Consider the following 14,625-nt stretch of genomic DNA (forward strand, 5'->3'; position numbering starts at 1 on the left):
TGGTTAAAATGGCCATCAGAGCTTTCTTGCACAAAGATGTTCTTGCACAAAAGCACATCTCTTATGCAAAAGCACATGCCAGTGAGGATGCTCTCTTCTGGAAGAGTTTTTGGAGAAGAACTCTTCCGCAAAAGAGTTTTTGCGTGAGAATGCGCCAGTGTAGACGTAGCCTGCAAGTATAACATGCATTTCTTCTCAGAACTCCACAATTATGGTTAAGCATTGCAACCCTTTTTAAAGGCAGGCAAGTATCTCCATTTAACAGATGGAGAAACTCACACATGGGCTACGTCTACACTGGCCCCTTTTCCGGAAGGGGCATGTTAATTTCAGCTATCATAATAGGGAAATCCGCGGGGGATTTAAATATCCCCCGCGGCATTTAAATAAAGTAGGAATAAGATCCTCCGGAAAAGGGCGCTTTTTCCGGAGGATCGGGGCCAGTGTAGACGCTCTTTTCCGGCTTTTCTAAAAGCCGGAAAAAAGCGGCGGACATTTTTATTTAAATGCCGCGGGGGATATTTAAATCCCCCACGGATTTCCCTATTGCGATCGCTGAAATTAACATGCCCCTTCCAGAAAAGGGGCCAGTGTAGACGTAGCCAACGAGTTTATTTTTCTGAAGGTCACACATTATGAGTTACTAAAAGACCCAATAATAGAACACTGGTGTTTTTGAAGTAGAAGAGTGCTAGTTTCCTGTCCTCACCATTAGGCACCATTTCCTTCCAACATTAACTTTTCTGAGTTTAGAGGACATTGTGTTCTGTAAATTAGATTTTTGTTTACATACATTTTAGGTGAATTTCTTTAAGTAATATATATTACAAAAAAATCATAAAACTATTCTGTACACATCGGCTGTGTCTACATTGGCACACTTTTCCGGAAAAGGGATGCTAACGAGACACTTCGGAATTGCAAATGCCGCGGGGGATTTAAATATCCCCCGTGGCATTTGCATGAACATGGCTGCCGCTTTTTTCCGGCTCGGGGCTTTGCCAGAGAAAAGCACCAGTTTAGACGGGATCTTTCGGAAAATAAAGAATTTCTGAAAGATCCCTTATTCCTCTCAAAATCAGGAATAAGGGATCTTCCGGAAAAGGCTTTATTTTCCGAAAGATCCCGTCTAGACTGGCGCTTTTCTCCAGCAGAGCCCCGAGCCAGAAAAAAGCGGCAGCCATGTTCATGCAAATGCCGTGGGGGATATTTAAATCCCCCACGGCATTTGCAATTCCGACTTGTCTCATTAGCATCCCTTTTCCGGAAAAGGGTGCCAATGTAGACACAGCCAAAGGCTTTTGGTATAAAAGAATATTTTAGTTGACTATTTACTTGGTAATCTATATTGTAAGGATACTTTCTGATCCATTATGTTGTATTATGTAAGTCCTGGGCTGTGTCCAGACTCAGGGTTTTTTTTGAAAAAAGTAGCCTTTTTTCGAAAAAACTTCACCTGCATCTAGACTGCAGCCGCGTTCTTTCTAAATTAAATCGAAAGAACACGGCTTTTCTTTCGACGGCGGTAAACCTAATTCCACGAGGAAGAACGCCTTTTTTCGAAAGTGCTCTTTCGAAAAAAGGCGTTCTTGAAAGCAAACAGGGCTTTTTAGAAAGAGAGCATCCAGACTCACTTGCTGCTTTCTTTCGAAATAGCAGCTTGCTTTTTCGAAAGTTCCGCGTGCAGTCTAAACGCTCTCTTTCGAAAGAGGCTTTTTCAAAAGTATCTTTCGAAAAAGCCTCTTTCGAAAGAGGCTTGCAGTCTAGACATAGCCTTAGTGTGGAGTCTCGTAACCTGCTGAACTGATAATGAAGCGGTTGTGGTCTATCATGTCTGGCAGGTTGCGTGCCCTGTAAGCTAATAGTTATATTTGTACTCCAATGAATCTTAGTTAAGTATTTTGTTTCAGTGCCCTCTTTTGGATGCTATATCATATTTGCTCTACACGATGCACATCATATTTGATTGTGATGATGATGCACTTTTTGTGGATGCATCTTGCAAAGCATATTTACTTTTGTACTGCTGCAACTAACAGATTTTCCATGATCTCAAGTGATGAAGAGTTTGTGTTCTATCTTCAATGCCACATGCATGCAGTTTAGCAGGCAACATTGCTCAGCTAACAGTGATTATAATGAAAAATTGTAATACTTTTTACACTGATAATATTTCTTTTCACTGCTAAGCATCCTTCATCCAAGGAACTCAAATTGCCTTAAGCCCTCTGAGGTAATATAATGGAAACATAAATTTCTGAAATGCCACAAACTCTGTGGCAGAAAGGACTAGCAGTCACCCACAGTCAGCCCCATCACATAACAATTTAGCAAAGATGCATACAGCATCTAGTTGGAACTGCCAGGGGAATTAGTGGTAAGTAGAATATTATGTGAACTGAAAACTAGCTAACCTGCCAGAGTTAACATCTTACTCTTGCAAAAAGTGCTCCAAGACTGTTTAGGATTTACATTTCTAAGATTCATCTGAGACCACACTATTCTGGGGCATTGGTTTAAAACGGACTTAGGGAAAAGTAGAACTGACTGGAGGATGGCAATTCCATTTTTTCAGTAACTTTTGAGGTACTGACATTTTTTTTCTGTATTGGGGAAAATTTACTTCAAAATATGTTTTGAAAAAATGGAATTCAGGCATCCTCTTTTGAGATTGAAACCTGGGCTTTTTAAGAATATATATATTCATGTGTGTGTTAGTGTCACAACAGCAGTCTGGGATGTGGAAGGCCGAGGTTCAATTCCCTGCTCTGCGAGTTTTAAACCCCAGCTTACTATGATATTCTGACCTACTCAAGGGAGGAGGTTTGGTCCCAGTCATATAGAATTGGAAGTGTGAGAATGGTCCCTGGAAGGTGTCATTCTCTCACCTCTACCCCTTCTATTTTGTTCCTACACAAATGAGTAATATGTGTCCATGCTGCTGCTACTTACCACAGTGAAGATCTTCCAAAGATCTTCTATCTGCATAATTGTGCAGTAACCCATGTTCCTAGAAATCACCCTGCTTCAAGTCCCACCTACAGAACTATCAACATTATTTCTTGTAATATCTAGGTATTCCAGAGGTTTCCTGTCTGTCTAATGACTTAGCCCAACATTGCTTAGAACTTTTCCACAAACAGCTTGGCGCAAACTAACTAAAGTATGCTTTTAAACTGATATAGATAAGCCATTGGAAACTTCTGTGTGCCACTTCTTACAACTGGGTAACATTGCTTTACCTGTTTAAACCTTAGCTTTAACTGAAAAGGAAACCAGTTTAAGATAAATTGATACATTTGAATTAAGCAGCTCAGTTCCCCGCTCTAACTATATGATAATATAAATAATAAAGCATCTTTAATATACAAATTTAGTTAAACCCAGTGGAATTTTGTGTGTAGATAAACCATGCCTTAGTTTCTGAGATCTGCCAAGGTCAAAGCACAGGGTCATAATGTTGTGTAGGTAATGTAACTAGCATACATCAGCTAATGAAACTGTCCCATAATCCGAAGGATAAAAGCTGTTCATAATTCATAATATAACTGGAACACAGTAAAGATTAGGTTTCTGCCTGTTGTATGATTAACTCCTCTTGCTGCTGTTTGTACTTATATGGGATGAGACTTTTCAGGAACACAGAACCCTGAAAAAAGACAGTATTTCTTTTAACTGAAACAGTAAAGGCCACTCATGTACATTAGGGATTAATTACAGAGAAACTTTTGGATAAACAACCTTAGATTCGACAGTGCTCAAACCTTGCCTATAGTAAGGAATATCTGTTTTCTGAAAGTATATTCAGTGATATTATATCACAAATAAAAAATCAATACCATCAGACTTTTCACTTGCCTTGTTGATCACCAAAATAAGGATACATCTACAAAGCAGCATTATTTTGGAATAACTGATGTTATTCTGAAATAACAAAATGTGCATGTACACTGCAAGCCTTTATTTCAAAATAATGTCGAGCTGCTGGACTTCTTACTTCGACTCATGGTAACCCTCATTTTATGAGGAGTAAGGGAAATCGAAGGAAAAGTGTTCTTCCTTTGACTTCTTGCTTTGTAGACAGTGTTAAAAGCCAAATTAAGCTATTTTGATTTCAGCTACGCAATTGACACAGCTGAAGTTGTGTAGCTTATTCCAACTTTAGCCCTGCTGTGTAGGTGTGTCCTAAAGGTACAAATATCCCCTTTTTCTTGGTGCCTTGATACTTAAACAGCTGAACAGAATTTAGAAATTAAAATTCTGGACAAAAAACTGTTTTCTATGTAAACACCACAGCTGCGTCTAGACTGGCAAGTTTTTGCGCAAAAGCAACTGCTTTTGCATAAAAACTTGCCAGCTGTCTACACTGGCCACTTGAATTTGCGCAAGAACACTGACGATCTAATGTAAGATTGTCAGTGTTCTTGAGTAAATATTATGATGCTCCCGCTCAGGGATAAGCCCTCTTGCGCAAATGCTTTTGCGCAAGAGGGCCAGTGTAGACAGGTAAAAACTGTTTTGCGCAAAAAAGCCCCAGTGGAGAAAATGGCAATTGGGGCTTTCTTGTGCAAAACTGCATCTAGATTGGCACAGATGCCTTTCTGCAAAAGTGCTTTTGCACAAAAGCATCCGTGCCAAGCTAGACGCTCTTTTCCGCAAATGCTTTTAACAGAAAAACTTTTCTGTTAAAAGCATTTGCGGAAAATCATGCCAGTCTAGATGCAGCCCACATGTATCAAGCTTCCGGCTAAAAAACCACTGCCCATTACATAGAAAAAAATCCTTTGGCTTTACAAAGGAAATAGTGACTTAACTTGAATGCCATTGAAGCTAGAGCAACATCATCTAGGAGGTGGAAGGAGAATTAGTGTAGCTTTGTATTACCCAAGAATAGAAATCACCTATTTCTTAGGATACGTCTACATTGCACACTTATTTCAAAATAGCACATCTACACTGCAGGGAAGCCTCAAGATTAGCCTGAGGCAGGCTTCCCTAATGTAGACATGCTATCTTGATTTAGAGCCCCAGGAGGCACTGGGGAGGAATAACTTAGAATGGCTCTGCTAAGGGACTATTTCGAAATAGCAGAAGTAGAGTATCTACAGACACCTTATTTCGAAATAGCTGTTTCAGAATAGGCATTATTCCTCGTAGTATGAGGTTTACAGATTTCGGAATAAGACGTCCGTTATTTCAAATAATGGAATGGCTGTGTAGATGCTCCCATTGTTATTTCAAAATAACACTAGTTGTCTTGAAATAACAGTGCAGTGTAGACTCAGTGTCTGATCCTGTTCTTTTTTACTGCAATGAGAGCTAGAGCTGGTTCCTATGTCTTGTCAGAATGCAGAGCCACATTTTATCAGCGAGAACCATTAGATGACTGTCCATGACGTTCGGTTTATTTTAGAGACCAACAAAACCAGGACACACCAGAGAGACTTAACCACTTTCTTATTTATTGCAAGCCTTTAAGAAATTAATACACAATTTAAGCTTTATATACAATCACTACACTTCTCAAGCTTTAGATACAATTAATACAGTTAATCAGCCTTGTTTACTTAAACTTCATCCTTCTGCAACCTTACAATACCAGATAGGAGGTCATTGTCTCTTTAATTCCCACGCTTTGAGATGCCTGTACTGCCCTTGTTGGAATGAACGATCTTTACTTCTAATTACAACAAGTGGGACCTATGGGCCAATTCTGCTTCCTATCTCCAAGTTATGTTTCTATGAAGCCTATTTTTATAACAAAGCTGGACTTGGTTGTTATACCCATAATTGCCACATAACTTTACTAGCTAAAGTTAGTTCCTTATTTTCCAAACTATTACTATACTGGTTTTTTACCTTCTCTGGCTTTTCAGACCCTAACATGTGCAGTTATTTTAAATTTGTTTACTCCTCTGTGGCAGGCATTTCTAAGAAATGCAAGTTGTGTCTATTACTTTGCTCCCTGTTCTCACAAGCTGTAGCAAAATTCTGGAAAGTTTTAGCCGTGCTTGTTATTTATTATTATACTTAGCAATTTCAGCATGTGCTCGTTATTTATGGTCAAATCTTACCCAACGTCCTAGGGCAAGAGGTTACATTTCCACATACTTGCTTTGCCTGGGGCCCCTGCCTCCCTGCACTTTTGGCTTACAGAGCCATACCGTGAAGCTTTTGGTCAAGACTTCAGTCAAGGCAAGGCCGTGTGGACTCCTCCAAAGTTTTATTTGTGTGGTGTTACACATCACTAGATGTAGGAACACCCAAATGGGAGAAAATGCAGACAAAAATTCCTTGTAGTTATGCTGTATGATTTCTTTCATTACACATGCTCTCAAAAACTTTTCAAAAGTAGGCATTATTCCAATTTTACAGAGTGGAAGACTAAGACACAGAAGCTAAATTACTTGATTAAGACACAGGAACCCAGTAGAAAACTTCCAAACTTTCATCACTATAACAAGAAATAATGTAGGTTCTGTTCATTTAACAGAAATAATAATTTCCAAATTCAGCATTTCTGCTGGAAATTATTTGTATCAACAAATGTTAGACAAAGGTAAATTTTCTGTGAAATAGACAAATTGCATCAACAGTGAGGGACTTTTAAGTATAATGAATGTAATTTAAAGGATGACTACAGAATGGGATGACTGCCATCTCTGACCTTGGGTTAAATGTATTGCTCACAACCTGCCAAGGTTTAAATGATAGACAAAGACTTGAAATGAGGAACACAATAAAAAGAGCAGTGTGCAAAGCTTTCATCAATGTGGAATTTAATTTTTTAGGCTGAACAACATTTTCTGTCACCTCTCTTTTATGATTCTACATTTCCCACATAAATAATTTACAATAGCAAGACAAACAGCAGGTTGGTGAGTGACAGAGACAAATGTGGATCTAAATGCTCTGGGATTCCTGTCACCAGGACAGGCAGTTGAGAGAGGTGAATGTCACTGCTCTTAATTTTGCATGAAATATTTTTGTTTTAATCAGCGTACAAAGACCAGAATCAGGGTCAATGCTAAAAGAAATCACACATAAAATGATTCACATAGGTGTGCAGCAGATGGGAATTATAACAACCTCCCTTCCCACTAATTGTGCTTTCCACACCAAGACTTCTCATCAGAAGCTAAATGGGCCCCTTCTCCATTAGTTTTGGGATGTTAGTTGGAAGGAAACTTCCTTTTCCTTGGGGGTGGGAAGTAGAATAAACCCATGGGCAATGCTGGATACTCTGGGAAGTTGCTGGCAGGTGAATGGAATGCCATGGTTATAAATGGGAGGTGGCATTCTACTGTCTACCACCTCTTTCTGAATACAGTGAGTAGGATGGTTCAAGCTTTACCATGATTTGCCTTACAGCAGTCCCCCTGCCCCGGACTATTTTGCAGGGTTGCCAACCGTCAGTAAATTTACGGACAGTCCGTAAAAAATTAGCTGAAATTGGACATGTCGTAAATTCCGTAAAAAAGTTTGTGTCCTGAAATTTCATAGAAGTACAATAAAATTTCAAAACCCAGCAATTATTCTATTGAAATTAAATGTCTTCTGTGCTGCTTCAGCCATTTTACCGCAGAGCAGTGGAAACTAGACGTTTTAGTTGTTTAGTTGTCCGAGTTTGGATGTACGATCACAAAATGGAAAACTTCCAGGACCATCACTAACTAAATGAAAGTGAGTTAAATAGCATCTTGTTCTTGTGATGTATGAATTACAATGATTACTTTTCACCTTGGCCATTTGTCATCTTAATATAGTATAAAAATGATGTTCCTAAAAAAATGTCTGTCCCTACATTTTTTCCATTTTGTCCATAAATGGAATGGATGTGGGTTGGCAACCCTGCTACAATGTATGGGGCTCTTTACAAACTTTGACCCAAGCTGAGCTGTTAGGACAGGGAATACCCCAATTTATTTCAGCTGGCCTGCTCTCCCTCATTACCAAGTACAAAAACCTGCGTGGAGGTAAGAGGGGGCCACAGAGCCAGCCCCGGCGTTTACAATCGGTTCGTAACCAGCCACTCGTGCCTGCTGTGTGTTCAATACGTTCAACAGTCCCCAGAGGGCTCCTCTTCAATATGCCCCTTGCACAGAGGGGCAACTGGAGCGGGAGGGGGTATACTATGTAACAAAGCAGGGAGCGAATAATGACGTTTGCTACCTGTAGACCCACACACACAGCCTCTAGCATCCCAGTGCTGGTCAGGCAGCTCTAGTGTCGTTTTGGCTTGTGCTAGCCCCTCGCGCGCGCAGAGCTTGGCTAGGAGTCAGGGCCCTTCCACACAGCAGGAACCAAGCCAGCGCACCCCTCAGCGAGCTGCCCCCATCCCCCTTTGGACGCTGGCCCCGGCCGCTCGCGCTGCTCTGCCAGCGCTGCCTTTGGGTCTCAGCTTCTCCTTCGGAGGCGGGCGGCGGATCCAACCGGCTCGGAGAGGGGGATCCGCCGCGCGCGGGAGGCGCCAGGCAGCCCCCGCTAAGGGCCGGCGGACGAAGCTGGGTGGAGCGGCGGCGCCCGGCGGAATGACGCGGACCCCCGCCGCCGCTGAGGGGCGGGCTTGAGCCGCCCAGCCCCGAAGGAGGGGGCTGGGGGCGGCGGGCAGCATCCCCGAGCGCGGCGCATGGACTGTTCCGGAGTCGCGCTGCTGGCCGCCGGTGGAGCTGCTGCTCTCTCTCCCGAGCCTGCCCGAACCAGCGCGTCAAGTTTGGGGCGCTGCTCCAAAGAAACTGCAGGCGGGATCCCTCTGCCGCGGCGGGGCACCCAGCGGGGCCGGCACCGATGGATGTAATGCTGCTGGTCTGGGCGTGCGTGGCCGCTGCCAGGGCAGGTGAGCCGGGGGGACCCCAGGGCTGCGCCTGCTCCCCCGGCAGGGGCATTCGGCACCTGCCTGCGGGCCAGGCGATGCGCCCCGCGCGGGGACATTTTCAGCGCGGTCCTCCCCGCGCGCCGCAGGTGCGAGTTGGCGCCGGGCTGCGCGTGGGGCTGGCGCTGCCAGGGGCGCCTGGGAGTGGGTGGGTTGGGTTTTCAGGCCATCGCCTCGGGAGAGCCGGCCCGCCTGGGGGCAATTAACCGCCGCGGGGGGAGGGGAAAGCGGCATGCTCTGCTGAGCTGCGCACCTTGCCGCACCGGGGAGGGACCGCCCAGCCGCCACACGCCAGCCACGGGCGCAGCTCCTGCCTGCACGGCACGGGGTGGCTGGCACGCCGCGGCCACTGGCGGGGAGAACTCGCAAACTTTCAGGGGCTTTGGAAATCCGGGCCGTGCTCGCCAGGCTCCAGCCCCACCTGGGGTAGTTAGCAGGCAGGTTTATTTCCATCCCGGCTGCGCGTCTCGCAGCAGGCTGGGCTATTCGCATTAGGTGGCTGTTGCTGGAAACGTGCCTTCTAGGCTGTCCCTGGAAAGAAACAACATGTGGTCGCAGCGAGATCTGTGTTCAGATTTTCCACCACCCCTGTTAAAACCCTCCTCAGCGTTTGAGTTTAGTCAGATCGTCTCGCACCGGGCATGCATCTCTTGAGGTTTCCTCCCGCTAGAAGTTGCTAAGAGCAGCCGGCTCCTTTCTTCCAGGGGAAAAAAAATCTCTTTGATTAGATTTCAGTCAGGGGTTAGGCTGAGGTTTTTCTATGGGGTCAGCTAGTGGAGGATTTCAGCCTGGCTTATTATTTGCTTTGTACACTGGTAGTTCTCTTGTCTTTTTACCATGGCCTTCAATTCGGCGAATATTAAGATTGGTAGGGAGAGGAACAGCTGGTAATCTTGGAATTAGAGGTGAAATTGCTCTTATAAAACCACAGCCAGTCGCATACAAATACCAAGCCACCAGAACTTCCTTGCAGTTGCAACTGGTGAGCAGATCAAGCCCCTTGTTTGTTTGGGCTTCTCACTCGGGGGGGGGGGGGGGAATCTTTTTTTTCCCATTGACTTAATATTCTCCATGGGGACCGTTTCTTATTTCGCTAGTCTCCTCCAGGTTAGCCCTTGCTTCGTCTGATGGCTGAAGCACTATTTAAGAACCATTCTCTCAGGAAAGGCTTACGTGAGGCAAGATTCAATAATGAAAAGTTTCAGGAATCTGCCTTTCTCCCTCCCCGCTGTTTGCTCGCGGAGGGGAAGGATTTGAAGTAAGGACAGGTGAATGCTTAGGAAAGCTCTCTTCTGAAAAGGGGAAAAAAATCAGGTCTCTCGGGGTTTCTTGTGATGAAGGCAGATCACTACTGTGTGGGCAGAGTTTTGCGGAGTAGCTTCTCCTTTAATAATGTTGGGAGCATCCTTTGCAACGTTGGCATTAAACAGTAATTTGCTAGAGAGGCACAGACGCATGCAACCGACTGTCTAAAAAGCTTCTTCATAAATGTGGTCCTTTTTTGAACAGTCGTTCTCCTGTATGAATATAAAAATACATTTTAATTCTGATGAGGGCAGGCTGTTTCTGAGAGGAACATCACATAACTCTCCTGATCATTTTGAAAGCATGAATAATGGCTCACACATGAGCTAATAACACCTTGCTATCTTTTATCTGCAAGTGATGCTATTTTGACTGCAATGGGGGCCATTTTAATTAAAATGTGTGTGTTTTTAGTAGGAACGGTTCTTATTTGTATTTATAGCCTCCATGTGGGTTTAGAATGTTTAAAGACCCAGGAAAGCCATAGGAACTCACTGTTCCTGAGAATTCCTAATACAAAGAATTAGTAGAAATAATATAACAGAAGCAAGCATGGCTTTCTTGTGGAGTCTTTGTTCTCTTTACTCTTGAGTAGTGTACTACTCTAAATAGGTTCTGATTTAGAGTACATTGGGGGATGTTTTCTTGATGATGTGCAAATGACATTTTCAAGGAAATTACCTAGTAAAATTACTACATATTTTCCCAAGGAAATCAGTGTTTAAAATGGCAGTTAACATCATAAAGTATTACAGTATCGCCCCATTATCTAATATAACTAGAATTTGAAAGGTGTGACATAAGATGTTTAGGGAGAAAATCCTTTTTTTCACAGCTAACGTAACACCAGTATTGCATGTTGACACTTCAAATGGTAGTCAAGACTAATCTGAGACTAATTTATTTGGAATTGTGAAGCCATTTGGAAAGTTCTGTGTGTGTGCAACAATTGCTATTCTGTTAACTGTCAAAGGTAACATACACACTATAGAATTCACTTCCTGCTACCTCTTAGATAGCAAATATTTTTATGAATGACTAGATTTTTATCAAGTCCATTTATACTTAAGGTTCCCTCTCCAGTGCAACCTAGATGTGTACATATTTAAAGTATAAATGAACGTATAATCTTTGTTTTGTGTTTGTACAGTGCCTACCATAATGGGATCCTGGTTCATGTCTACGGTATCTAGGTGGTAATATAATAATCACTCATAATTAAGCTATATCACATAATTAAATTACATACAGAGAGCCTCCTTGTTTACTGAGACTCAGGTATCCAAGTTGGTGATGGAAGTGAAAGTAGACAATGCAACTTGTCAGAGCTGTGAGACTGATTTAATTTCTTTCAGGGATTTCTTGGTGGCATCATTGATAGTTATGTTATTCAATCCTGTTGCATACTACAGTTGAACCTTTCTAGTCTAGCACCCTTGGGACATGATTGGTGCTAACCACTAGAGAATTTGTAGTGAGTGGGTCTCTTTATTTTTATTTCACCAAGGCAAATAAATGGCACAGTGTGTGAAATGCTGCTTAATAATTTTTGACTGTACATGTACACCCTATATAAATCTATGCCTAGCCAAGGCTTATTAGCTCTCATCATAACAAAGTGTTAGTGCTGTTATACAATTTTACTGTATTGGCACAAAGAAACAAGCAGATAAACATAAAAAACATGCTTATGCTTAGCAGCAATACCAGCACTTCCACTGCTTGCAGATCTCTTAGAGGATATTGAGGGGTAGTTTTTAGAACTAAATAACAGCACAGAACACTGAGAGCCAGGACTGGTGGCTGCAAACAAACTTCATGAGATCACGGGAAACTTGGTCATACCCTCGATAAGGGGACATCCAGCCAATTAAAATCATGCTGGACCATGGATATTGCCACACTAGAAAGGTTCAATCTGTGTATATATAGTGGCTACAATTCTCTTTAGGAAGGGCTAAGTTTCTTCTGTCATACTCAGACATAAGTGAGTTGAAATCAGTGAGCCAAATCTTTAACAGACGTTGAGGACAATAAGCACCATCTCGGGTCCGATCCAGAGTTTGCACAACTTTAAAGGAAATAATATAAGGATGAAGAGTTGTAATTTAGAGTAGGAAATGGGATTTTCCAACTTTTTTTCTACTTAAGATAAAACATAAAATACTAGCTGCTTATAGAGATACTTGTGATTTTTCTTTGTATGATTCTCCTACTTAAGATTTCTGAAAGGGAGAGTGGAAGACCTCTGGGGGAACAGAGACTTGCTTATAAAATAGAAGCTACTTGTTTGTTTTTTAATTATTAAATAACCAGGGTTTTGAGTGTCTTTGTGCAGTCCCAAGGGCCAGCTTAAGAAAATGACTAAGTATTTAAAGCAACATATTGGCTTGCTAAAGAACCCCTATGATATTGCAATAGTTTCCTCTTCGGAAAGCTTATAGATAGTTGGAAGAAGGCAGAGAGAGCTGGTAGGCCAGCCCCTCAGCTTGGTTAACTGAAGTTAATGAAAAGCTAGCAGATGAAGTCTGTTGGTGGGTTTGGAATCAGTAGCTTTTGAAAAAAATAGCCTTGCTATTTGCTGTATTAGGGCTCAGTTATGCTCCCGTTGAAGTCAATGAGAAAATGTCTATTGACTTGAATGGGGTTATAATTGTGTGTATTTGGCATGGCTTAGTGATCCATTGTTCTGATTTATGATATTTTGGGACTGACCCAGCACTCAGTGATGACAATGTAACCTTTTTCATTGACTTGAACGGGCTTTAGACTGGGCCTTGTTATTTGGAACTACATGTTCCAATCTCCTCTCCGTCAAATCAGCCCTTCTTTTTTTCATAAGTAGATATTTTAATATCTGAGTTCACTGCATTTTTTTCTTTTAGACAACATCTTAAAGAATCAAGTCATATCTGTTTTGTATGGACAGTAAAGTTCCACAGATGCTTTTTGCTTTGACATCCTTAGCTAAAATTTGCCCTTCCCGACTGCTCATTTGGTTTTGTTGAGTGTTGCAAGCGACTGACCTCTACCTATCGATGAAAGCAATTCAGCTGAATGCTATAAGATAGGGCAGGACACTTTGTGATCAAATGCATTGTATTAAATGTAACCTTTAGCACTACCATTTATTATCCTTATCTCTCTCCATTGGCCAAAGGGAGGTAGTGTGCTTTTTTTTTTTTTTTTTTTAAAGTTTCTAGTAGTAGGTTTAGCCAGACAGAGGTAAATTTGTTCAGAATGATGTGTCCTTAGAAGAGTTGGTTCAGCATTAGGAAGGTTAGCTGTGTAAATCTTGGCAGATAGTGCTGACAGTCTTTAGTGAACTCCTTCACAGGATGTGTGGCAGTGCTGGTCTGAAGGAGGTGTCAAAGTCTCTTTGGAATTCACATATTGTTTCTAAGCATTTGGCTTGGGTTAAGCCAAAGAGAACCTTACTGCTCTGTCAAGTATCAGAGGGGTAGCCGTGTTAGTCTGAATCTGCAAAAGCGACGAGGAGTCCTGTGGCACCTTATAGACTAACTGAAGTGTAGGAGCATAAGCTTTCGTGGGCAAAGACCCACTTCGTCAGATGCAGGTAGTCACTTGCCCACGAAAGCTTATGCTCCTACACTTCAGTTAGTCTATAAGGTGCCACAGGACTCCTCGTCGCTTTTACTGCTCTGTGTTATTGTAGAATTTCTAAGATTTGTATATCATGGTTTATATTGTAAGAACAATTTGTTTAGTGTCATTCCAGTTACCTTCATTTTTTACAAAGCCGTTTAGTCTTATATTAACATGAAAGCATCATATATATAGTAGCCCAATGTCTGTAACCCTGTAACACTGAAATGCTGGCTGTTCTCTTTGGGTGGCGCTGTTGCCTGAAATGCTGGCTGTTCCCTCTGGGCGGGACCGTGTTGCATAGAGAGTGTGTGGCCCTAACGACCGCTTGCTCCCCTGAGGCGGCCCGGCTAAGTGGCGCAGAAGTCAGCTGAGCACCGCGGCGGGAGGGGAAGGTGGGCGGGGCAGTGATGTGTGGCGTGACTGCGGCTTCAGGCCCTGCCCCCTGGCCGTGAACATCACCACCCCGCCCTCCTTCTCCTCCCACCATGGCGTTCGGCTGACTTCTGCACCGCTCAGCCAGGCTGCCGCGTGGGAGCAAGTGGCGCAAGCGACTGTTTGGGCTCCACGCTCCCCATGCAGCATGAGGAGCATGGAGCCCAAAAGGCCATGTGGGCTCCGTGGTCCCCCGAGTGAGAGGCGGGAGGGGGGGAAGAAGAGAAAGAGAGAGACAGAGAGAGAGACAGGAGGCGTAGGAGAGCTGAGAGTGAGGGAGGGGGAGGCAGGAGGAGGAGGAGGAGAGAGAGGCCGGAGGCTCAGGAGAGAAGACTGACATGGAGGAGAGACCTGAAAATCCCGTCTTATGACAGGCTAATTGGCTAGTAAGAGCAGAATACTCTAAA

The 14,625-nt window shown here is 43.1% G+C and overlaps 1 protein-coding gene across 4 annotated transcripts in view; it reads left to right on the top strand.

Annotated features, from left to right (window-relative positions):
• The first annotated feature begins 8,639 nt into the window (after positions 1-8,639).
• NELL1 (neural EGFL like 1) overlaps positions 8,640-14,625 on the top strand; it is a 464,201-nt gene continuing 458,215 nt past the window's right edge. For 3 of the 4 annotated variants that reach the window (XM_075927741.2, XM_075927743.2, XM_075927742.2), the window contains exon 1: positions 8,640-8,836. In XM_075927741.2, the coding sequence (XP_075783856.1) occupies positions 8,788-8,836 (49 nt within the window). In that variant the 5' untranslated portion in view covers positions 8,640-8,787. The remainder of the gene's footprint in view (positions 8,837-14,625) is intronic. The other variant, XM_075927738.2, reaches the window with a different exon arrangement.

Source organism: Pelodiscus sinensis, chromosome 5 (genome assembly GCF_052426305.1).
Source record: "Pelodiscus sinensis isolate ZL-2025 chromosome 5, ASM5242630v1, whole genome shotgun sequence".
NCBI lineage: Eukaryota > Metazoa > Chordata > Testudines > Trionychidae > Pelodiscus > Pelodiscus sinensis.